A 24630-nucleotide genomic window follows, 5' to 3' on the forward strand; every position below is an offset into this window, starting at 1 on the left:
CTTAGCCTCTACTGTGACAGCAATCTTTACCAAATACATGAATCGTGACCCAGATACAGTGAATGAGCTGGACCCAGTGCCCATGACCAACCTAGGGAAGTGCTCTGCAGGGTACATTTCTTCCAGGAGAAAGGGCTGATTTTACATTGTGCCTGGCGCCATGACCTTATGGAATTGAATGGCACCACCGTCCACCTCTTACCTGACCTTTCTGGGCCCATGCTGGCTATGCACCAGAAGGTGAAACCCTGACTGGAGGCTCTGCAAACTGCGAGGGCCACATATAAATGGGGCTACCCCTTTCACATCATTGTCACGAAGGACATCGTCAGGCCCATCTACCTGCTCTATTTCAGTATTTGAGAATCACTTCGATCCCCGTTCCTGACTGGATGTCCTCCCAGACACTCCCCAAATTGGTTTCAACCTCTATCCCCTTGCTCCAAAGGAGGAGAAGGCAACGGTCCAGAAGCGCCAGCGCACAGAGGCCCTGGCAATGGCCCTCAGACCCGGAACCCTAATGGACAGTGCTGAGACCCGGGCCCGCTCCCTACAATCCCAGTGATCAGACAATCAGGTGACGGTTTGCTACTATTGCCTATGCAGGTGAAGGGATAGTCCCATTACCGCTTCGTTTACCTCTGTGCTCCTATGTCATCAGACTCTGCACTTGAGAAGAGGGGCCGCACCTTGAGGGATCTCAAAGCTTCCCCTGTGACCCCCCCCAACAAATGTGGGGGAACATCCCTCGGACTTTGAAAAGTCTCACTGCACCTTACAGGATGTTTGGTGGTCAGTGAGAGACTGAGACTATACAGTAGTAAACTATTTATATGTTTAAGGGTTGTAGTATGGCAGTCACAGCCGGGACATGGGCTTCACCTCTCACTCATACGAATAGGTGATTCATATGTTGTTTACAATATGGAGGTCTTCTCCTTGTTATATCATTGCTAACTGGGTAGTGGGCTTCCCGATGTGTTGCAGGTACTGGCCTGTGGGATGGGGCTTTTGCCTCTTCCTGGGGTTCAGTGGTGGAGTCGCAGGGACCCCACGCTGTAAGTGACAGGACGGCATACCCCTCTGATATGTGTCTACAGGTATTCTACGATACTCACTGTATATTGCTATTTAGAGAACTTTTAACCTGGGGTCTGATGGTGGGGTCGTGGACTCCCAGGGGGCAGAAGTGTATCCTCTTCCTGAGTACATTGCATCTTTAGGCAGATGGATGTGCTACTTCTGTAGCACGCTAGTTTTCAACTGGTTGAGTACTTGTATCCTAATATCTGCCTCCGGGGAAGCAGTGACATTGCTGGGGTATTCAGTTGGTACCCTTCTTTTGTACACCTGTTGACATTGGTGGGGTATTCAGTTGGTACCCTTCTTTTGCACACCTGTTGATGGTAAGGGAATACACACCCTGAGAAGGGACATAACTCCCATGTGTAATGGGGGATGGTAATGATTATGTGTTGTTGTCGGGTAAGGAGTTGTATGTGGGGTTTCAGTGGGTGTGAATGGTACATGCTTATAGGACCTTTTCACCTTTTTTGGCAGGTGCCCCAGTGTATCTTCCCCCTGGGACCCTGTCAATAGCCCTTCCAGCTCTATTCTTCCAACCCACTTTTCTCTGATCCCTATTCTTTCTTCAGCTTTCTAACTCACTTCTTTCTTTCTTCCTACTTTCTTCGTCCCCTTACCCCTTCCCCCACCTTTTTTTTTTTTTTAATTTCTCTCTTCTCTTCCTCCCCTCCCTCCACCCATTTGGGGACTCTGGACTCCACTCTCCAACCTGTAAACGTGCTGAATGTTAAAGTCTGGTCCATCAATGCCAAAGAGCGGAACATCCCTGAGAAAAGATCCTAAATGTTGAGTGAATTTCGGCGGGCTCATGCTAATGTGGCCTTTTTTCAAGAGACTCACTTTAAGGAGTCCAAGCTGCCCAAATTCGGGAACGCTCGATATCCTTTTGCATATCAAAGCTGCTCTCAAGACTCCAAGTCGCAGGGGGGTAAGTATCCTGATTCCAAGACTGTGCATTGGTGTTCTGAGAGACGATCAGGGTAGATACCTCTTCATTCATCTATGGTCGATCGGAAACTCTGGAAAAGTTTTTACGCACCTAACGTGGATCAGGTGGGTTTCTTTGGACCCTGTCTTGAAAAATTGTAGGCTTTCGCCGAGGGAGTTTGGATTGTAGGGGGGATCTGAACGTGGCTCTGGACCCGCTATTAGATGTGTCTAAGGGGTCCTCATACTAGTCTTGCGTGGCCCTATGGAGAATAAAAAAGACCCAGTCAGGGGATAGCTTGGTGGATGTATGACATCTTCTGCACCCCAACTCGCAGGATTACACATTTTACTTTGCTTCGCATAACGTACTCGACTTAGATTACTTTTTCTTACGCCAATCTGCTCTTCCCATGCTGGTGGCAGGAGAAAGAGGTCTCCGGACAATTTCTGACCATGCATCGGTCATGTTGACTCTGACATTAGGGGAAGATGTGAGATGTTCAGGATTGGGGAGGTTAAATGTAAGTTTGCTTCAACAACCACAATATGTAGCAGGCCTTGAAAGGGACATTCAGGATTACTTTGCCTCTAATGAGACCCAAGAGCTCTTCCCATGGGTGGTGTGGGAGGCGCATAAATGCATTTTACAGGGTTCCTTTATCAAGCTGGGGGCCAGGGCTAAGCGGGAACGTCAACAATACATCGATACCCTCCTGGAATGCATTGGGTTTCTGAAACAATCCCATAAACATTCACTATCTTCCACTATGACATTGGATCTTAAAATCCTAAAAGACAACCTAAACACTGTCTTTCTCACAAAGGCAAAAACTAAATTGATGTACTTCCAGAGGTATTACTACGAATTTGGAGGTAAACCTGGGAGGCTATTGGCCCGTGCTCTTCAGGATACCAAACACAACTCTTATATAGCAATGGTGCGGTCCCCTCAGGGCGATAAGCTGCATAAATCTCAAGACATCGCAAACTGCTTCTGGGATTATTACGAGAAACTTTAAGATTTACCTATTAATGGTGCCCCAACCATCTCCCAGATTCAGCCGATGGATATAGATGCCTATCTTTGACAATCAGGCCTACGTTAACTGTCCGCGGTAGATAGAGAGGAAATGGAGGGTCCCATCATGGAACAAGAGGTTCTAGCAGCAATGCAAGTGATGGAACTTGACCCCAGCCTGGACAGCTTCCCCTTACTCTTCTACCTGATTTTCTCTACCCAGTTGGTACCTAGATTGGTGAGGTCCTGTATTTCATTGCAGGATGGAGAGGCTTTGCCTGCAGCTACCCTTACCTGCAGCCACCCTTGCTGCTCACATTGTCTTGATTCCTGAGGAGGACAAAGATGGTTCTGACTGTGCAAATTATTGTTCCATCTCCTTGTTAAATGTATACCTTCACGAAAAGTCCTAGCCAATAGGCTTCTTTCGTACTTGCCTGCCCTGATCTATAATGAGCAAGTGGGCTTTATTCTGAACAGGAAGGCAAGGGGTGATGCCACCAGAGTCCTTAACCTGATTCACTTGGTCCAATCTAGAGACATTTCCATCTTACTGCTATCAGCAGATGTGGAAAAGGCCTTTAAACATGTCAATTTGCTCTTTCTTAGACGCACTTTGAGACACATCGGTCTGGGGAGAACATAAATGCACGTGGGTGGATGCAATCCATTCTCACCCAACAGCGTCAGTAAGAGTTAACAAAGCCTTGTCCTCCACATTCTCACTGAGCAATGGTACTGGGCAGGGGTGCCCCCTATCATCCCTGATTTTCATTTTGATTCTGGAGCTTCTACTATGTAGAATCAGGGCCCAACCAGACATCAGGGGCCTACAGGACAAGGTAGCGGCTTATACCGACGACCTTCTCATCTTTATCACATGCCCAGCACACGCCTAGACATAACTATCCCCAACCTCCTGCAAGACCTGCAAACTTATGCAGCTTTATCAAACTAAAAAATAAATGTACACAAATTGGAGGCTTTAAATATTAACCTGACTCTGGAAGATCTTAATCGACTCCGCACTAACTTTCCTTTCTCCTGGGCCCAGAAGAGATTAAAATATTTGGGCATATACCTTACCCCCTCCCCGTCTGAGATATTCAAGGACAATTTTAATTCGTGGTTTGCGTCCACTAGGGCCGATCTGAACCAGTGGCACCAACAAACGGTTTCTTGGTTTGGTCACAACAGTATACTGAAAATGACAGTCTTGCCTAGACTCCTGTGCCTGCTACAAACACTCCTGGTTGCACTCCCTAGGTATTTTCTTTGAGTGACCAAAGCGGAATTCTTGAACTTCTTATGGGGCCACAAAACTAAACGCATCTTCTACAGACATCTTTCTTTATCTAAAGAACATGGGGTCCTGAAGTTCCCAGATCCTTTCAAATATTTCTACGCAATACATATGTCCCATACCTTAGATTGGATCAAACATGGGTCGGAAAAGGGATGGGTGGACCTGGAGCAATTTTTGTCACTGCTCCCTTTATCGGCACTCCCTTAGCAAACAATGCCTCTCCCTTCAGAGGTCAAACTGCATTCTACCATAGGGACCACGGTGGTGAGTCTTTATCCTTTAATGTCCCTGATCAGAGGGACTCAGAAATTCTCCCCAGGCGTGGAGGATGCGAGATTTCAGGCCTTTCTATTGACCAATCAATTCCGCGTTCAGAACTTCTTGACGGGAAGCAGATTGTGTTCCATTTCTGAGATCCGAGAGATACCTATGCAAATACACCATTTTCTTTCTACCAGCAAACTGAGCAAGGCGAATCTGTGTAGGATTTCCCAGTTTGAGCAACTTTGCTCAAAAACTTCCTCCCTGCAACACATACTCTCAATATCCTATGCTTTAATTTTCAAACTCCCGGAGGATTATGTTCCCCCTTTTCTCCAGAAATGGGAAAGGAACATAGATAAAACTCTGACTCCTGCGCAGAAGGCTCGGGTTCTCTACTTGCATCAATTGAAAAAAAAACCCTTTTGTGGGATTTTAAGGGCAACTATAAATAGTCAAACCATTATGAATAAAAAAAAATTCTTATATTATCCATATTGTTGTAAAAAAGGTTAATCAACATAAAAAAAATTATTTAGTGGTGTACAGTATACATTGTTTCACACATCCATACTCTCAACAAAAATACTGCATTTTTAGTACATCCTTGCTACAGGATTAATTTTCCATATAGTAAAATTATCAACAGTCTATGCACAGTGGTATCCCCAGCTAACACATGTAAAAAACATGTTCACACTTTACAATTCTTTAAATTTTGATTGTTAGTTGGTCAGCTTGGGGTATCCAATGCTTTTCAAAGCTCTTTACAGTAGCTCCTTTCTCAGGAAAATAATACCACTCTGCAATGCAAAGTTCTTTTCACAATCAACTGCATCCACACTACAACAAGTAATATTCAAAAGAAAAGACAAAGTATTCTCAAATACATATTCAATCATATTTCTTACGTATATCATAATGTGTTATGTATGGAAGCCATCTCCTATAGCCGATGTGAGACAGATAGTTGCTGCTATCGCCCCATAGGGATTCACACGAGGACCCCTTGACCATCACTTTCATAAGGAAAAAAGAAGATACTAATACATCTAACTTTAAATTAAGGGATTGTACATCTCTCATGTAGTGAGCCAATTGAATAAGGACTTCCCGCATAATTTTGGCTGAATAAATCCTCCTAATGTATATTTCTGCTCTTAGAATTGAGAAAGGAAAAACATCTCCCAAATTTTTGACAAAGGATCACCAGCAGAGGGCCAATCCAAAATTACATGATCTTCAACAAAATGATGTATTCAAATACTAATTAATATCACAAAAATTACCCTCTAGCCAAACAGATTTATGCACGGGTTCAAATAACACTAATCAAACTTACAATTAGTCATCCATGGTTTCAGTTCAAAAACTCTCCAGGCCACTTGCATCAGCTGTCTCCACCTTGGATGGGGGGGAGGGGATTATTCTCCTATAGAACATAGGCTGCAAGTTTCTCACATGTAAATCTCTATGTAAATAAGAGCGGAAAATGGCACCCAGTTGGGTCCTTTGGCGGTCATCTCATACTGCACATGCACGGCCAATGACACGCTGCGCAATGACGTCACATCCGGCGTCATGACGTGATGCCCAATTGTGTCATGTCTGGTTCCACCACAAGGGTTTTTGGAAAGCCAGGAGTGCCATCAAGAGATATGCTACTGGCACAGCAAGCTGCAAATCCATTGTATATACAGCAGGTTAGAGGGAGGACATGCTCAAAGAGCTGCCCATACCTCCAAGAAGCGGAAAATGCCTCCCTACATTCAGAGGGGAGGCCTACTGTGCCAGGTATATGGGGTTCCATCAGTGCCACTACCACACCTTGATCTGAAAATAGGAATGGCATCCACATTGAAACAAAGAGAAAAACAGCTAATCATGAAATAATAAAAAGTAAAAATTAAACAAAATACAAACTTACAATAAACATTGTACCCAAGCATTACATTTTGCCTATATGTTACCCAGTCATTCACTCAGAAGGGGTTATTACCACCCATAAGGAAAGTCAGAAGAAAAAGAAAAGAAGTTGGAATCACTTGAAAAGATTTAACAGAATCATAAATTGGGATAGACATATAGCCTTAATTAAATAGTGCCTCTAGGAATAGTCATTGTTCAATCTGTTTTACCTGAACTGAAACCTTCTAAAAAAAGGTCTAAAACTCTTTGATTCACTTAAATCTGGTGGGATTGTGGCATTTAGGTTCCTGATCCAGCGCATCTCTTGCTGAAGCAGCACCTTATTCCAATCCCCACCTCTTATTGGAATGTGAACTCTGTCCAAAACTGAAAAAACTACTCTTGGCATTCTATATTTGTGGATTTTGGCCACATGACTACCTAAAGGTAAATATAAATTCCCAATTTGCATACTATGCATGTGTTTATACATGCGTCTCCAAAATTCCTGACGTGTTTTCCCTACATAAAAGGATCCACATTCACATTGTATGAGGTACACTACTCTTTAGTTTTGCAATAGGAAAAATGTTTTGAAATAAATGTTTCACCATTTGGAAGAATAGTTTGCTTGCAGTTGCTAACAAATGGACAACATGCACAGTCACAGCATGAAAAAGTGCCCACATGTTTACAGGGATCTGCTTTCTTTTCTCCTTTATATTCGCTATACACCAACAGTTGCTTCATTGACCCCGCTTTTTTGTATGTAGTAGCAGGAGTTGGGCTCACTAGTTTACCTAATAGAGGGCCTTCAGATAGAATAGGCCAATACCTCTCCCAGGATTTTTCTAATTTTTTTATGTTCATTGAAGTATTTCATTGTTACTCTCATTCCTTTTGCTGAATCCTCCGTAATTTTAGGTCTAAATAGAAGATCCTGTTTATTTAGATTTTTAGCCCAGGTAAATGCATTTAACCTCCCTAGCGGTTTGATTATGTCAATATTTCTGTGCTCAAAGCGGTACATTTTTTTGCATGAAAATATGTTGTTTTTTTATTGTAGGCCTGTAATTCTTAGGAATAACTCAATTCCCTTTGTATGTGGAATGCTATTATATAACGATCCCACATCCACCGTCACTAGAAATGCTCTTTCAGGAATATCTAAATTCTCAATAATTTGTAATAGATGTATCTTTAACATATGAGGCCAAACTGATCATATGAGGTCTCAAGTGTGCATCAATTACTTGGCTTATTCCCTTGGAGATAGACCCATTACCCGAAAAGATGGGCCTCCCCAGAGGGTCAGTCAAGTTCTTATGAACCTTTGGAAGTCCATAGAATGTTAGCACCTTTGGGTGCTTCATTCGAATAAATTTCCACAGATCTTCTGAAATAATGCAGCTTCTAAATGCCCCATCCACCAGACCATAAAATTCCAGATGAAAGGTATTAGCAAGGGCTTCAAAGATTTTCTGATAACATTTTTTTATTATTCAAGATTTTCAAACACATTTTTTTGTACATTGGATTGTTCATCAAGACTATATTTCCCCCTCTATCGGAGGGTTTGATCGTTATTGTGCTATTTTGTCTTAGGGATTTTAGGGCTAGTTTTTGTGCTGTTTAAATTATGCAACTCATCTTCAAAATTCAGTAACTCAATTTCCCTTGTAGTATGCTTCACAAATAAGGCTATATGTAAATTTTTTATTCAAAGATGGAAATTTTGATGATTTCCTACAAAATTGTGTTCTATCTTCCGTTTCCTGTCCATTTTCCATATTGTCTTCCAATAGAGACGCTATGTCTATAGTGTCTATTAGATCACCCGATTCATTTTATGGTAACAGCAGATTCAAATCTCTAATCGCTTTGAAGTCAGCTGCTGTTAGGTCCATTCCACATTGTACATCTTCCTTCTCATGTTTGGCATAAAAGCTTTTCAGCAATAACTTTCTAGCAAATAAATTAATATCTTTTATTACCTCGAATTTATCTGTCTTCTCAGTGGGGAAAAATGACAGCCCCAATGATAAAACTTGTTCCACCTCTACAGACAGCTCATACGATGAAAGGTTAATTATATTTATTCTCCCTTCTGTGTTATTTTGACTACATATGGTTCTATGCCTTTTTTATTGGTGGGTAGATTGATTGTTTGGATTTTGTCTTTCTAAAAAAGTATCTTTCTGTGTTTTTGGGAAAGTTCCCGTGTCTTTCTTGGTTACGTGTTGTGTCTTGCAATTTAGTTTGAGTTTTAGCAAGTGTAGCGCAGGTAGAGCGGGTTCTCTACTTTAGTGCATCGATCTTCCTTGTCCAGCCGATTCCAAGAGGCAGGCTACAACTTCTGACCAGATGGTACAGGACCCCTGTGATTCTTCATAAGATCTATCCATCTGTATCACCGTTGTGTTGGCACTGCCAACAACAGACTGGCACACTGTTGCACATTTTGGTCATGCCCTGCTTTACAGTCCTTCTGGAAAGATACTGAACGGATGATCCAAAAACTTACTGGTTTTTCTCTTGACGTGCCCTGAACTTCTCCTCCTGAACCTCACCCCCTTATCCAGACGTAGGCCCAGGACTTTTTGCTATAAAACATGTCCAGTAAAAAAAAAAATGCAAAAATCTAATTTAGTCATAAATTTCTGCCAAAATGCAAACTGCGACATCTTTGCTAAAAAAAAAAACCAATACTTGTAAATTAATTGGTTTACGTGAAAGTTATAGCGTTTACAAATGGCGGGAAAGATACTGGGATTTTTAATTTTTATTTATACTAATAATGGCGCCGATCAGCGACATATAGCGGCAATCAGCGACATATGGCGGCGACCAGAGACTTATGGCGGGACTGCAGCGGACATTTTGGCACTGGGGGGGAACTGACTTGGGGTCACTGACATCCCCAGTGACACCAATACAGTGATCAGTGAAAACCACTGAAACTGTACTAATGTCACTGGGGAGGAAGGGGTTAACATTTTTAGAATTTGCTGTGTAAGGGGAGTGATTTACTAGGGGGCGGGGGTGTGTACTGGACGGGGGGAGGGAGGGGGGAGCTGATCCAGGGAGAGAAGCTCTTCTCTCCCTCTGCAGCTTGTCGGCGAACTGTCACAGAGCAGGCTGTGTGTAAACAATGCAGCCCTGCTCTGTGTCAGTGATTACCGCTCATCGCGGGAAAACGGCCTGTAAAAACCGGCTGTGACCCGGCGGTGGAGACCCGCGGCTGACACCCGCTTGACAGGCAGGGCGGGCGTGCGCGCCTACCTGTTTTGAAGGCAGCCGTTTTAAAACGTGCTTTTGCCTACGAGCGCCGCCCTGCCACCGTTTATATGCGGTGGCTGGGCAGCATGTGGTTAATAAAAAATTGGAATCAACTTTAAAGCTGTAAATTTCTAAATTTAAATGAATCTGGACACTATGAAGCAATCATTACCTTTTTGCACATTCTAGAACCCCTGATGGAGTAGCCTTTGGCTCCAGTGTTCCTGAGCCAGAGAGCTATACCCAGTCCCATCCCCCTTCCAGTACTGTTCCTAGCACCCCCTCCCGGAACTCTCTATAGCCCCCTTTTCCCTTCTTTTTAGTAAACATTGACTTTTCTACCACTCTCTATGTAAGGCAGTGAAACCAAAGACACAACCTTTCTCTCTACTTATCCTATTTACAGGTATGCTTTGTCTGCTTAAAGTAATACTAAACACACAACAGTAAATCAGTCTGTATATGCAGTAAAGCATACTTGTTATACTCACTGTGGAACCTAAAGTGTTAATCCTCCACATTGTTTAAAAAGGATGTTTGATCCGGTCTTCTCTGATCCTCCCCTTCTTCCAGTGTCTCCTACATATCTCCTGATAGAACAGAGGCTCGGGGGCAAGCCGAGCATGCTCAGTTTGGTGTGTATTGCTAGAGTTTTTTTTTTTTTTTGGGAGAGTTCATGTGATCAGCACAGGGCCAATTAGCACTGTCCAGACAGAGGACAGGGTCCTGCATCCTCCTACAGCAGAATGAAAACTCCTCCTACAAGCTTTAACCAGTGCTCTGCTGGACACCAATAGAAGTCACAAGACTGCTCTAACTACTGATGAGAAAAGGTATTTAGCAGTTTATATTTACTAAAATAATTGCATTTCTACGTTCTGTGTACTGTGGGAGACCAGATTTAGTGAATGCAGGGTCCTGGGTTTAGTAACACTTTAATGACCACTGAAACTTCATAAACCGATGCAGTAGGTTTAGGCAACATCCTAGTATGTAACTGATAGTTATCTACAATTGTTTTAGTTATCGGGGGCACAATTTTGTGACTTTTCATTGAGATGACTTGAACTCTGTTATTACCTTGCACTGTACCTCAATGTATGCTTAAAATCTTCAATAAAAAGGTAATTGAAAAGAAAAAATAATAATAGTTATACGTTAGTTTGTTTTAAATATCAGTGACCAATGCATTTATTTAGCATACCTTTCCTCAATGACAGTAGATCGTTACCTACAACTGGAAGTACCAATCATTTGGATTTGGATTTGATTTTCTTGTTGATTGGTTTGCTAATGGGTCTTTCCTCATTCCTCAAAGTCATTTGCAGACTTTGTTTTATCAAGACCTTGCACCTTTCATCATTTCTCACAACACACTAACTTTTCCAATGCTTCACTTGTATTCTGGAATTCAGTTTCTCATCTTATCACTGAACTTTTCACTTTCAAAGCACCTCACACTTAATTATATATCTCTATCGCTTCCTACTTCATGTCGGCATATCTCTGAACTATAGCACGAGTTTTTAACTTTCCGCTAAATGTACCTACAGATATGAAACAACTGCAAGCTAGCCCTGCTTTTTTTGTCTGACATTTGAAATGATCACTTTCATATCTTATAACACCTTTACTGACCTGTTTTTTAAGGGAGAGTTAAGCTGGGCAAACACTAGTAGATATTCGAATTAATGTTTGCACAGAAATCCATGTAAAAAGTCTCAGTACATTTAACTTCTACATTACTTGACGATGGTCATTCAAAAGTACTTTAATATTTTGTTAGTTTTTAACATCCAATTTTGGATTGAATGTAATTTTCTGTACGAAAACTACATATACTGTTAGAAATTTGTATGAAAAAAATTTGCCATTCTGCATCTTCCAATTTTCTTGTCATTATGGTAGAAAACAAACATCAATTTGACCACACTAATGATTAGAAAATGGAATGACTGTTCTTAAAATTAAGTTCTTCTAGTGTATGGCCAGCTTTGTTCAATTGAGGTAACTTTTTGCTTGACTGTTGCTTTTGTCAGAAATAAGAAAATTAGTGAAATTAGTGTTTATAGAGAAGCATGTGAGTACATTACACAAAGCATGTCTATACACCTGTCTAAAGGTTTGTCCGTTTGTTATGTTATCTAATCATCGCTCACTGGTACTTATGTTTAGTTTGCCAGGTAATTTGGTTAGGCTGTGTAGTTATCAGTTTTTCATAATTATCATTAAAACATTTTGCATGCAGGGTACATTTGCCTTATTACAGATGACCTTTTTTTATGTATAATGTCCTAGACGTGCAGTAGGACCATGACCTCCCATTTAAAAAAGTTTCACCAAAAATATTTAAACCTGCCAATGAAGTTTTTGTGCAGTTTACTGTGACAGGGTAACAATACTGCTGCAGTGATTTTGAATTGGAAGTAGCATTATCACCTTCATGTAGGCTATATCTGCTTGCACTACCCCATGGGAAAAGCTGTAGCAGGTTGCATAGCTGTCAGCTTTGTCACTGATCTACAAGCCTTCAGCTTGTCAGGTAGCACCTGGCCACATGTAGTACTTCCCACTGCTTTCTGGATTGACAGCACTGCCTCTGCTACTGAATCCCTCCTACTGTGAGCGGCAGTATCTTGGAGGAGGAGCGTATGAGGCACAAATAAAGGAGAAAAAGGTAGCTTTTCTAAATGTTTGAGGCCTGTGCCTGTCACAAAGGGAGCTATAAGATGTACTTTAAATAAAACAATGTAATTGACTTATTTTAATTATATCATTATTTCAACAGCTTTCCTGCCGCCCTATAGCAGAAATACTGCTACAGGGTGGCAGGGGTGCGCAAAATTACACACAAACACATATATATATGATTTTGCATTTCCATTTAGGGGGCATGTGCCCTACCAGAGACGATATTCGTGGTCTCGGCTGTCAATCAGTAATTAACCTGATTACTCACCGTCACCCGGTGATCGCCGAGTGTTACCGACTGGGGAGAGATCTGCATGTAATCAATAGTTCTCTCCCAACAGCTCTTTCACACTGCATAGCAGAGCCATACAAAGCAGTGTGCTTACAGTTGAAAGCACACACACAGCTTACTATGAAACAGCATACAGTTAACCCTTTGATCTTCCCTCATGTTAATCCCTTCCTGCCCAGTGCTATTAGTACAGTGTCAGTGCTTTTTATTAGCACTGATCACTGTATTGGTGTCACTGGGGATGTCAGTGACACCAAATCAGTTTCCCTCAGTGTCAGAATGTCCACCGCGTTCCTGCTATAAGTTGCTGATCACCTCCATTACTAGTAAAAAAAAAAAAAAAAAATTCCCAGTATCTATACCACCGTTTGTAAAGGCTATAACTTTCACGTAAACCAATTAATTTACATGTATTGGGTTTTTTTTTTTTACCAAAGACATGTAGCAGAATACATTTTGGCCTAAATTTATGACGAAATTTGATTTTTAAAATATTTTTACTGGACATGTTTAATAGCAAAAAGTCAAAAATGTTTTTCTTCTCAAAATTGTCGGTCTTTTTTTTGTATAGCGCAAAAAATTAAAACTGCACAGGCGATCAAATACCTCCAAAAGAAATCTCTATTCATGTGAAAAAAGAAGGATGCAAATTTAATTTGGGTGCAGCGTTGCATGACCGCGCAATCGTCAGTTAAAGTAATGCAGCCCCATAATGCAAAAAATGGCCTGGTCAGGAAGGGGGGTAAATCCAAGGGAGGGCAAGTGGTTGAAATGCCCCATAACAATATAAATCTATGGACTACAGGTAGTAAATTTTCACTGACAGTTGGAACGACCGTAAAACAGGTAATCTGAAGAGATTGGGAGCACCTGCTTCTGTGTGTATGAAATATGATTTGAAACATATGATAGGACAAGCAGGTAAATAAAAAACCCTCAAAATTAATGATAAAAAAGTGAATACTGTAAAATACTTTAGTAAATCCAGAATAGTACATTTCTGAAAGATATCTGTAACAAGACACCTGCATAGATGTGACATGTAGGCATCTATAAATGCAGATATGTGGCAAGTGCTGATATAGAAAGCTACTAGCACAAAAGACAGTGACAATAAATCCAACAAAACGTATAAATGAACAAAGTGCAGTGCTAAATGTTAAATAGCATCATTAGTGCAAAAAAATCAAAAAGAACAATTAAGTGTATATATAATAATAACAATGAAGTGACTAAGTGGTATGATACATACCACTAGCCATAAGCGGTGGTGGTTTCTCTCACTGGATTTTATAGCACTTACCGGTATTTGGATGGATATTCAGCATTGGTATTGCTGTGTCTTGTAGTGCCACTGACATTTTTTTACATTTTAATTTTTACAGATTTTTTATCACTTTGTTATATTATTGGATGGACATTTATTTATGTATCATACCACTTAATCATTTCATTGTTATTATTATATATACACTTTATTGTTCTTTTTGATTTTTTTGCACTAATGATGCTAGTTAACATTTAGCGCTGCACTTTGTTCATTTATACATGTAGGCATCTGTATGGAACTTGACAGATGTTGTTTTATGGAGCCCTATATTCAATAAAAGCAGGATCACCTGGTTAGGCCAATCCTGAAATGCATTGCTGTGTATGTTTGCATGCATATCATAGAAACAGTAGCAAATAACATTTTTTGAAAAAAAACCCATCACAAACCTGCAAATATTGGTTTTCATGGGAGCAATATTTGTAATAGATCAAAGATCACCGCCACTATCATACTTTTCTGGGACTTAGAAAGGTGGGTATGAGGACTCATTGGGGTTTATTTACTAAAGCTGGAGAGTCCAAAATCAGACTCCCTTCTGCATAGAAACCAATCAGCTTCCAGGTTTCATTGCCAAAGCTTCATTGAACAAGCTGAGGTTAGAAGCTGATTGGTTTCTATGCAGAAGGGAGTCTGATTTTGGACTCTCCAGCTTTAGTAAATAAATCCCATTGTGTCGATGGAGAAGGGGGGGGGGCTTAAGGAGACCACAGATACAGTCCAGTGTAAAATGCCTAGATAGAAATACACTTTGAGGAGCTGGGAAGGAGGCAGAGAAACAGCAGAACACTGATCTTCTCAGTGAAGAACTGTGATGGGGTATGTGTCAGCAGATATCTGACAAGTAGGCTGTGCTCCCAAGTAGAATGCTAAAAAGAAAACTGACCATGCTGGGATGGATGTGCTTCTATGCCCTGGCAGGGTAAGTATAAATCAGGAAAGCAGGGGGATAAGGTATTTCACCCAAATGATGTAATACAAAGAGAATAGGTTACTTTTTAATATAAGTGCATCGTAGCACAAACACATATCAGAAATATGAAATGTTGGGATATCTTACACTTAAAAGCCTATAAATTAGTGCCTCTGAACCCCACAATTCATATTTTCATTGTTCATTTATTGCTTAGTACCACTATTGCAATGTACAGCAGTGGCATTACAACATGCAACAGTGAGAAAAGAACACATACACAGATATTTTCCTGAATGCAATGTTTGTTTTGCATACATACAAACTGTATTACATTTTAAAGGTTAATTTTTAAATCAGTACAAGGGACAGTACTTAAATTGAATGAGAAGTGTCCCTTGTGTTGGTGAATTATTCCATGCTCCCCCCCCCCCCCACAGTGGTAATCCTCTAATGTGAAGGGGGTTAATAGGAGCCAGTGGACCTGTCATAGGCACCTGTTAAGAGTGCTGACAATGCCCGCCCACGTTCATCAAAGACAAGTCCTCTGTGAATGGAGGATGGGCAGTTGAATGAAAGATCCGCCTACTCATTCATACAGCAGTTTATCAATGGAAGCTATAGTACAGCTTCTCTGAATAAAGGAGTGGTAGCAAATAGAGTGGGCATAATTGGCACTCTTTACGAGTGCCTAGGACAGACACTTCTATTAACACTCGCACCAGAAAATTAAAAGTAGAGGTATGGGGGGGCAGAGGACAGAAGATTCAACTAAGATCGCATCCACGGGCGCAAGGGACACTTTTCTTTGGATTTAAGTACCATCCATAATTGGAAAAAAGAGCTGTAATACAAGCAATAACCAGGGTAAATAATGAGCATTATTGTGCATACATGGGTACAAGAAGACTTAATGAATTAAAAAGAAATCATAAGAATTGATATGCAAACCTTTAAATAGACATGTGCATAAATTAACACCACTAAAGGGAAGGAAAATGTACAAAACAAGCACATTTGAGTAATGGCATCAAGACTGTCTAGTTCTGAGATCAGCCCCTCGCCTTAACATAGTTCTCCTGGGCCCTGTACTTGCTTTCAGTCATGCTTGTGTGTCCTGCAGAGGAATGAATGCAGGGATATGATAAAGTAGCCTTGATACAGATTTTGTGGTGAGGTTAGATGTGACGGGGTCCATCCAGACAGGTGTTTAACCCTGCCCCCTAGAGGAGTACTGTTTTTACTGCTCTGATGGTGGCTTTGTTAGACATATAGGTGTCCGTTTATGACACAGAGAATAGCTGCGATTCAACGGATCTCAGCTATTCTCTGGTCATTCACAGTTTGACACTCAGGAGATCATGTCAGCCCTTCACTGGAGATCTGTGTTCTCCCTCCAGATTCTCCAGCCCAGAGCTGGAGAATCAGAGGGACTGCAAACTAAGCAGAGATAATTTACCTCTGCTTAGTAAACTGATCTTTTACTGTAATCTCGCGAGATTATAGTAAAATCAGTTGTTTTGCAGAGTTTGTAGACCGTTCTTCAGCGTTTGGAGATCGTTCTCCCTTCGTTCGGAGAACTGCTTCATAAACTGCATTCTCAGGAGAACTGTGTTCTCCGAGAATGCTGGAGAACTGAACAGTGATCTATTACTGCTGGTTCATAAACGGACACCATAGACAGCTGAAGGTATACACAAATCTCCACTTTTCCTGTTAAACATGAACTTGGCCTTGCCCCTGTCACCTTCTAAGCCTTCTTACTTGTCATTGGCTCCATTACCTTAAAGGACCAGTAGGGAAGATCAGAAAGAGGGTTTGGGCCAAAGCTCAGCCTTTTCGGGAATAGTGGAGATTTGTGCAAAACTTTACCTGCTTATATCTTATCTATTGATCATTTTGAAAATTTTTCATCATATCTTCTCTTTGAATAGTGCAGGTTTGTTACTGGTTTACAGTAAAAAAAACAAACAAATAAAAAAACCTGCAAATTCATTCAGAGAATATTGAATATGCTGTCATTTCAGAGTTTGTGACTGCTATAATAGTGTGCATTAATCTTCCTTCTCTGACATCAATGTCTTCTTCCCACAGGACCCATCTCGAAATCTGGCCTTCATCATCACAGTATTCATAGCTCTGGTGATATTCTGTGCTTTGTATGTGTTGGTATACACAGAATCTTTTATGAGAAAATGGCTGCGGATATTTTCCCTGGTGATCTGTGCCTGCCTGCTTGCCATTGGATATGTTTTAATTTATGATAATCCAGCCAATGTCCAGACATGGGATCAGGTAATTTTCTGCCATATTTATGGTTGATCTTGCTACTTAATGATTACATTCCGTGTTTAGTTTTGATTTATGGTTCTTTGCAGCTGAGCAAAGTAGCATGTACACTAACAGGATGCAATCAGAAGCAACAGACAATATGGACAATTATGTCAAAATGCGATCTTTCAATAAATTGAATCCTACACGCAATAAAGGCAGTCATTAGTCTAATTATAAATCTGGAGAATCTTTTCAAAACATGGACAAGCAATGTTAACTTACTTTCCTTGGAATTGAACAGCAACTGTATAGCGTTCCAGTGACCAGTGTCCTGGACTCCAGTAAATGATGCTGCATGGCAGTACACATTTAGGAGAACTGGGCAGGTAATGCTCTCCTAGCATCAGCAGAGCTGAGTTTTTTTCTAGACACACTCAGCTTTCTAATGCTGAGGATGAGTGGACATGGGTAACAAAAAAAATGTGGAGTATTTTATTTATATACAGTGCCTTGAGAAAGTATTCATACCCCTCGAAATTTTCCATATTTTGTCATGTTACCACCAAAAATGTATTTTATTGGGATTTTATGTGATAGACCAACACAAAGTGGCACATAATTGTGAAGAGGGAGGAAAATGATAAATGGCTTTCAAATTTTTTTTCAAACATCTGAAAACTGTGGCCTACGTTTGTATTCAGCCCCCCCTGTCAACACTTTGTAGAACCACCTTTAGCTGCAATTTCAGCTGCAAGTCGTTTTGGGGATGTCTGTACTAGCTTTTCACCTCTAGAGAGTGAAATATTTGCCCATTCTTCTTTGCCAAATAGCTCAAGCTCTGCCAGATTGGATGAAGATCATCTGTGAACAGCAATTTTCAAGTCTTGCCACAGATTCTCAATTGGATTTAGGTCTGGACTTTGACTGGGCCATTCTAACACATGAATATGCTTTTATCCAAACCATTTCATTGTAGCACTGGCTGTATGTTCAGGGTCGTTGTCCTGCTGGAAGGTGAACCTCATCCCAAGTCTCAAGTCTTTTGCAGACTCTAACAGGATTTCTTCTAAGATTTCCTCTGACCAGCTTCCCTGTCCCTGCTGAACAAAACCATCCCCACAACATGATTCTGCCACCACCATATTTTACGGTGGGGATGGGGTGTTCAGGGTGATGTGCAGTGTTAGTTTTCTGCCACACATAGCGTTTTGCTTTTAGACCAAAAAGTTAAATTTTGGTCTCATGTGGTCTCCAATACCATACAAATAAAAGCAGTGCAGCGCTTATTACAAATAAAACTGTGTAAGTTGTAATCAATGTCCGATTGTCCTATATTCTCCTACTTGTGTCAAAAATAAACGTATTTTTGTAGCTGTGTCTTTTTTTGTGTCTCTTGTTGTGCACTCCAGAGAAAAGTTAAGATGTGCTCACACTTGCTTCCAATGGCCTTACATTTAAGTATGGTCAAAGCTAGCCTTTTTTTCCCCAGTTCTTCACAAGACCAGACGATTTAATCGATCTGATTGCATGATGTATTGTGTGTAATCTTCAATGTACTTTCTATCACTCAGTAGTGTATGTAAAAAAATTAAACCATATAGGTCCTTATCCTTCAATTAATATATTATCTATAACAAGTAGGGTTGCCACCTCATCCCTTTAAAAACAAACACATATTATTTACACAGGTTCTGAGGCTAATTTATCCGCTTCCCGACAGCCCTATAGCAGATTTACTGCTACAGGGCTGCACAGGCGCGCAAAATCATGTGTATATATAATATATATGTGTGATTTTGCATTTCTGGGTAGGAGGTGCGCGGCTGTCAATCACTGGGTCCCAGCCGGTGATTACTCGCAAGCGCACGGTGATTACCTAGCATCTCTGACGGGGAGGAGACCTGTATGTAAACAATACAGTTCTCCCTGTCAGCTCGTGCACACTGCTTTGCATGGCTGTGCACAGCAAAGCCATGCAAAGCAGTGTGATTACAGTGAAGCACACAGACACAAGTAAAACAGCACACAGTTAACCCTTTGATCGTCCCTCATGTTAACCCCTTCCTGCCCACTGCCCTTAGTACACTGTCAGTGCTTTTTTTTAGCACCGATCACTGTATTGGTGTCACTGGGGATGTCAGTGACACCAAGTCAGTTCCCCCCAGTGTTAGAATTCATGCCGCAGTCCTGCTATAAGTCGCTGATGGCTGACATTACTAGTAAAAATACATCGCTAGCCTACTAAGTGACATTTCGGCTTGGATGTCACTCCACATCCTCAAACTCAGCCTTTCCAAAACTAAGTCCCTAGTATTTCCCCCCTGCCCGTGCCACCTCCACTGACTTTACCATAAATATCGATAACACAACCATCAGTCCCTCCCCTCATGCCAGGGTACTAGGTGTAATCCTAGACTCCCATCTGTCCTTCCAGCCCCAAGACCAATCGCTGACAAAATCATGTAGACTTCACCTCCGCAACATCTCCAAGATACGACCGTTCCTTACCCCGGAAACCACTAAGCAACTTATTCACCCCCTTGTCTTATCACGCCTCGACTATTGTAACTCTCTCCTCATTGGCCTACCTCATCGCAGGCTATCCCCTCTTCAGTCTATCATGAACGCTGCTGCCAGACACATCCACCTCACTAACCGTTCTGTATCTGCCACCCCTCTCTGCCAATCCCTCCACTGCCTCCCAGTTGCCCAACGGATAAAATTCAAAACACTAATTATGACATACAAAGCCATCCACAACACTGCCCCAATTTACATATCCGATATTATCTCTAAATATCACCCAAACCGTACAGTCCGCTCCTCACAAGACCTCCTACTCTCTAGCTCCCTTAACTCCTCCCATGCTTGTCTCCAAGACTTCTTCAGGGCATCACCCATCCTATGGAACACCCTACCCCAATCTATCAGACTATCACCTACTCTACTTACCTTTAGGCGATCATTGAAAACCTATCTGTTCAGGGAAGCCTATCCCGCCCTCAGCTAATACTGGAATCCTCTACTCTTCCAACCACTCCATCCCTCAGAGTTTTTACCTATTGTACCACTCACCCCTCCCTCCTAGATTGTAAACTCCAAGGAGCAAGGCCCTCAATTCCCTCTTGTATTGAACTGTATTGTTACTGTATTGTCTCCCACTATAATGTAATGCGCTGAGCAAACCGTTAAAATACTGTATAATAATATAGTAATAAAAAAAAAATTCCAGTATCTATACCACCATTTGTAAATGCTATAACTTTCATGTAAACCAATTAATTTACACGTATTGGAATTTTTTTCTTAGCAAAGACATGTAGCAGAATACATTTTGGCCTAAATTTATGACGAAATTTGATTTTTAAAATATTTTTACTGGACATGTTTAATAGCAAAAAGTCAAAAATATATTTTTATACTCAAAATTGTCGGTCTTTTTTTTTTTTGTTTATAGCGCAAAAATTCAAAACACATAGGCGATCAAATACCACCAAAAGAGCGCTCAATTCGTGGGAAAAAATGGGTGTAAATTTCATTTGGGTGCAGCGTTGCTTGGCCGCGCAGTTGTCAGTTAAAGTAACGTAGCACTGTAATGCAAAAAATGGCCTGGTCAGGAAGGGGGGTAAATGCTCTGGAGGGCAAGTGGTTAATGCAGATAAAGCACTAAGTGAGTTTAATTACCACCCTAATCCGTTTTAAAGGAATGAGGTGGCAACCCTTATAACAAGTAATACTACTTACATTTCCTATTTACCAAACTGTGCCTTGAATTATGTGAATTTATAACCTGATCATGCAGTATGTGGCACCTTCACCAGATGTCCCTTACCTGGTCACTTTATAGTTTAGCTCCAAATACATTCTTGATATTCTCCACAGATTTCTTGAATCATCTTGAATTTGTGTCATTCAATGTTCACAATACTGCCCCTTTAAATCCTCTTCCACTCAGTCCACATAGATAGAAAAATACATAGTATCTTTTCCTTAATACCATGCAAGCAATTAGATTTGTAAGCACTATCAGAGGCGGACTGACGATTTGAAAACTCGGGCACTGCCCGAGGGCCCGGGGTCAGTAGGGGGCCCCATGAGATGCCCCTGGTACCTTTTTCATAGGCTTTTTTGAGTTTGGGAAAGGACACAGGGGCCCAATGATCCCCTATTGCCTGGGGACCCCATGAGTTGTCAGTCCGCCCCTGATCTGGACTTCTTAGCAGTGGTGCGGTTCTTCATTTTCATTTTTTGTTGGCTTACACTACTAGCCAAGGTGACCATGGAGATCCTCTAGTTTATTTCATCCTTCTAGTTTATTCACATTGTTTTCAATCAAGCCCTGCTGAAGGAAGTAGTCTTGGACTTTCAAACTTTTGGCTACTTTTTGAATTGTCCCTCTGACTTTTATCAGAATAAAGGTGTATCTGGACCAGGGGCGGACTGACCATTTGGAAACTTGGGCACTGCATGAGGGCCCGGGGTCAGTAGGGGGCCTCATGAGATGCCCCTGGTACCTTTTTCATAGGCTTTTTTGAGTTTGGGCAAGAACACAGGGGCCCCATGATCCCCTATTGCCCGGGGGGCCCCATGAGTTGTCAGTCCACCCCTGAGCACTAGTATTCACAAACACATGCCTATATATCGTGCATTTTGGGATTTACACTTACCGTATGTCCATACCCCATCCATCATGTCTTCTCACCTTATTACTATATTCAACAATCCTTTATGTTAACAATCTGGATTCCTTTCTTTTCATGCACTATGCACTACTGAGTGGAAGAAAGTACACTAAAGATTGCACACAATACACCATGCAATTGGATTGACCGATTTGTTGGGTCTTGTGATTAACTGGAGAAAAAAGGCACAATTTGAGCATACTTGAATGTAGGGTCATGGGAAGCAGGTGAGCGCACATCTTGACTTTTTCTGGAGTGCACAAGAAGAGACTCAAAAAAAGACAGTTACAAAAAGATGTTTATTTTTGACAAGTGGGAGAATATAGGACAAATGAACACTGGTTACAACTTGCACAGTTTTATTTGTAATAAGTGCTGCACTGTCTTTATATATAACACTGTTCAACAGGTAAAAAGTTTTGGGCATAAAATTAGCTAATCTTACATATTTTTGGGGTGCTGAAAACGAAAATGACCCTAAAAAATGTTGATTGGCTCTAGTTTCCATGATATATTCACCCATCTAATGACGTAAGCCATTCAAAATTATGATGCAACTTCAGCTGCATATTGCGCAATTGATACTGGTGACCAATAGAAAATTGCATGTATACTGAGATGATGCAATATTAGCCTTTAATTGCATCACTTCACTGCATAAAAGCTGCAGTATCTGTAGCTGATTGTAGTTCGACAGCGTCTTTACATTTCCTTTTATGCTTATATAGGCTACTCAGTAATGCCTCGAACTTGTGTGAATAAAGCAGATAATTTCTGCTATATCTGCGGTGAAATAACTTTTATCTCACAAAAAAGGAGGATAACAGGAATGGTTAAGAAAGCCTACAACTTGTATTTTGGCTGCAAGATAGGAGACCAGGACAAGAGCTGGGCACCACATATATGCTGCAATTCTTGTGGGACGGCACTGGAGCAATGGTTGAATGGAAAAAAGGCATCTATGCCTTTCGCTGTGCCAATGATTTGGAGAGAGCCAACAGATCATGTTAGTAATTGTTACTTTTGTATGGTGCCTCCAATTGTAAAAGGGCTAAATAAGAAGAAAAAGTTATCTGTGCAGTATCCAAATATTCCATCGGCAATACGTCCAGTTCCTCATGGAGAGGGGCTACCAATTCCTAAAGCACCAGAATCCTTCGTGGTTGAGTTAAGTGAGGAAGAACCTAAAGCGTGTAGTCACGTGCAGTTGTAAGAGATAGCCCTTTCCTCGAATACAAGAGAAAAGCCAAGAGAAGCAAAACCGACACAAACTGAAGACAAAACTAGTGAGAATCCTAAGTATTAAAATGATTCAACTTAGCTTATGGCTATAATTTTTCTTGGTAATCCTATGCAATATATTATGCCATTTAGGCTTTGTTATGTAGTCAATATCACTTGCTTTATATTTGTGGAAAGACATCTATCTATATAATTATTGTGCATTATGTAGTCATTACGCCTATAGTAGAAAACTTTCCGTTTACAGAAAAACTAGAGCCAATTGACAAATTTCATTGTTATATTTAAACTCAGAATGTGAAATTCATTAAGAAATGGATCCTTTTGTTTCCAAAACTGTCAAAAAATAAAAATTTGTTGAACAGTGAATAAGAAAAGACCAGTGCCTAAAGTAGGTGGCATTTGGGCTGCCATTCCTGACTTCCTGACTTGGCTATTTCCTTGGCCTTCATGCAATTTAAAAAGCTTTGGTACTTTCCAAGTCCCTGACTGGAACATGTTTGCAGATTAGGAGTTCTGATATCAGACTAGCTTTCCTGATCTGCATTCTTGTTCCAGGTCAGCATCTAAAAGTATTGAAATTAGTCAGGCAACAACAGCGATTAAAAAAAATGCCTTTAGTTAAACTTTAAGTTTAGTTTAGTTCATCCTTAATATCATGAGCTAGGCCCCATACTTGTTGACATTTTAAATATAAAAGACTATAAATAAGTGTAGCACCACCCTCTTAGGAGTTGTCAGAAGGTTTGGGTCCCCCTATAGTCCTGCACAGCCAAGCAACATGCATCTTCACACAGGCTTGCATCCAGAGTTAGAAATCAGTTCTTAAGCTTTGGTTTGTTGTTTTATTTAGAGTATTTGAACTGGGATAGGGTTAGGGGTGTACAGGATGCCCAAGGGAACTGATGAGCTGAGGACAACTTCCTGGAGCTATTTACAAGTCTTCTCTGCAGCACAGTCTTTGTTGGAGAGCTAGCCAGAGTCTCCTTAATGTACCACATCAGATCTTGGCAACCTAAGACCCATCTCCTTACTCCCTTTTGCCTCCAAACTCCTTGAACGTCTAGTCTATAACTGGCTGAGCTGCCACCTTATTGAAAATAACCTTCTCGATCCCCTTCAGGCTGGATTTCGCCTACAACGCACCACAGAAACTGCTCTCCTAAACCTCACAAATGACTTACTAACTTCTAAAACCAATGGTCACTATTCCGTACTCTTGCTCTTGGACCTCTCCGCTGCCTTTGACACAGTTGACCACCCCCTCCTCCTCAAAAAACTCTATTTACTTGGTCTCTGTGACTATATTCTCCAATGGTTTGAATCTTGCCTATCTCACCGCACCTTCACTGTCACTTACAACTCTACTTCCTCCTCTCCTACTCCTCTTACTGTCAGGGTCCCCCAAGGTTCTGTCC

General features: G+C 41.1%; 1 protein-coding gene across 2 annotated transcripts in view; it reads left to right on the forward strand.

Annotated features, from left to right (window-relative positions):
• The window catches only part of ADCY7 (adenylate cyclase 7), a 351396-nt gene that overhangs the window by 150672 nt on the left and 176094 nt on the right, over positions 1 to 24630 (forward strand). For both annotated transcript variants that reach the window (XM_089689483.1, XM_089689484.1), the window contains one exon: positions 17109 to 17309. In XM_089689483.1, coding sequence (XP_089545609.1) covers positions 17109 to 17309 — 201 coding nt within the window. The remainder of the gene's footprint in view (positions 1 to 17108; positions 17310 to 24630) is intronic.

The sequence above is a fragment of the Staurois parvus genome, unplaced genomic scaffold (assembly GCF_062004578.1).
Source record: "Staurois parvus isolate SC_StPar_1 unplaced genomic scaffold, SC_StPar_1.0 ptg000476l, whole genome shotgun sequence".
Taxonomy (NCBI): domain Eukaryota; kingdom Metazoa; phylum Chordata; class Amphibia; order Anura; family Ranidae; genus Staurois; species Staurois parvus.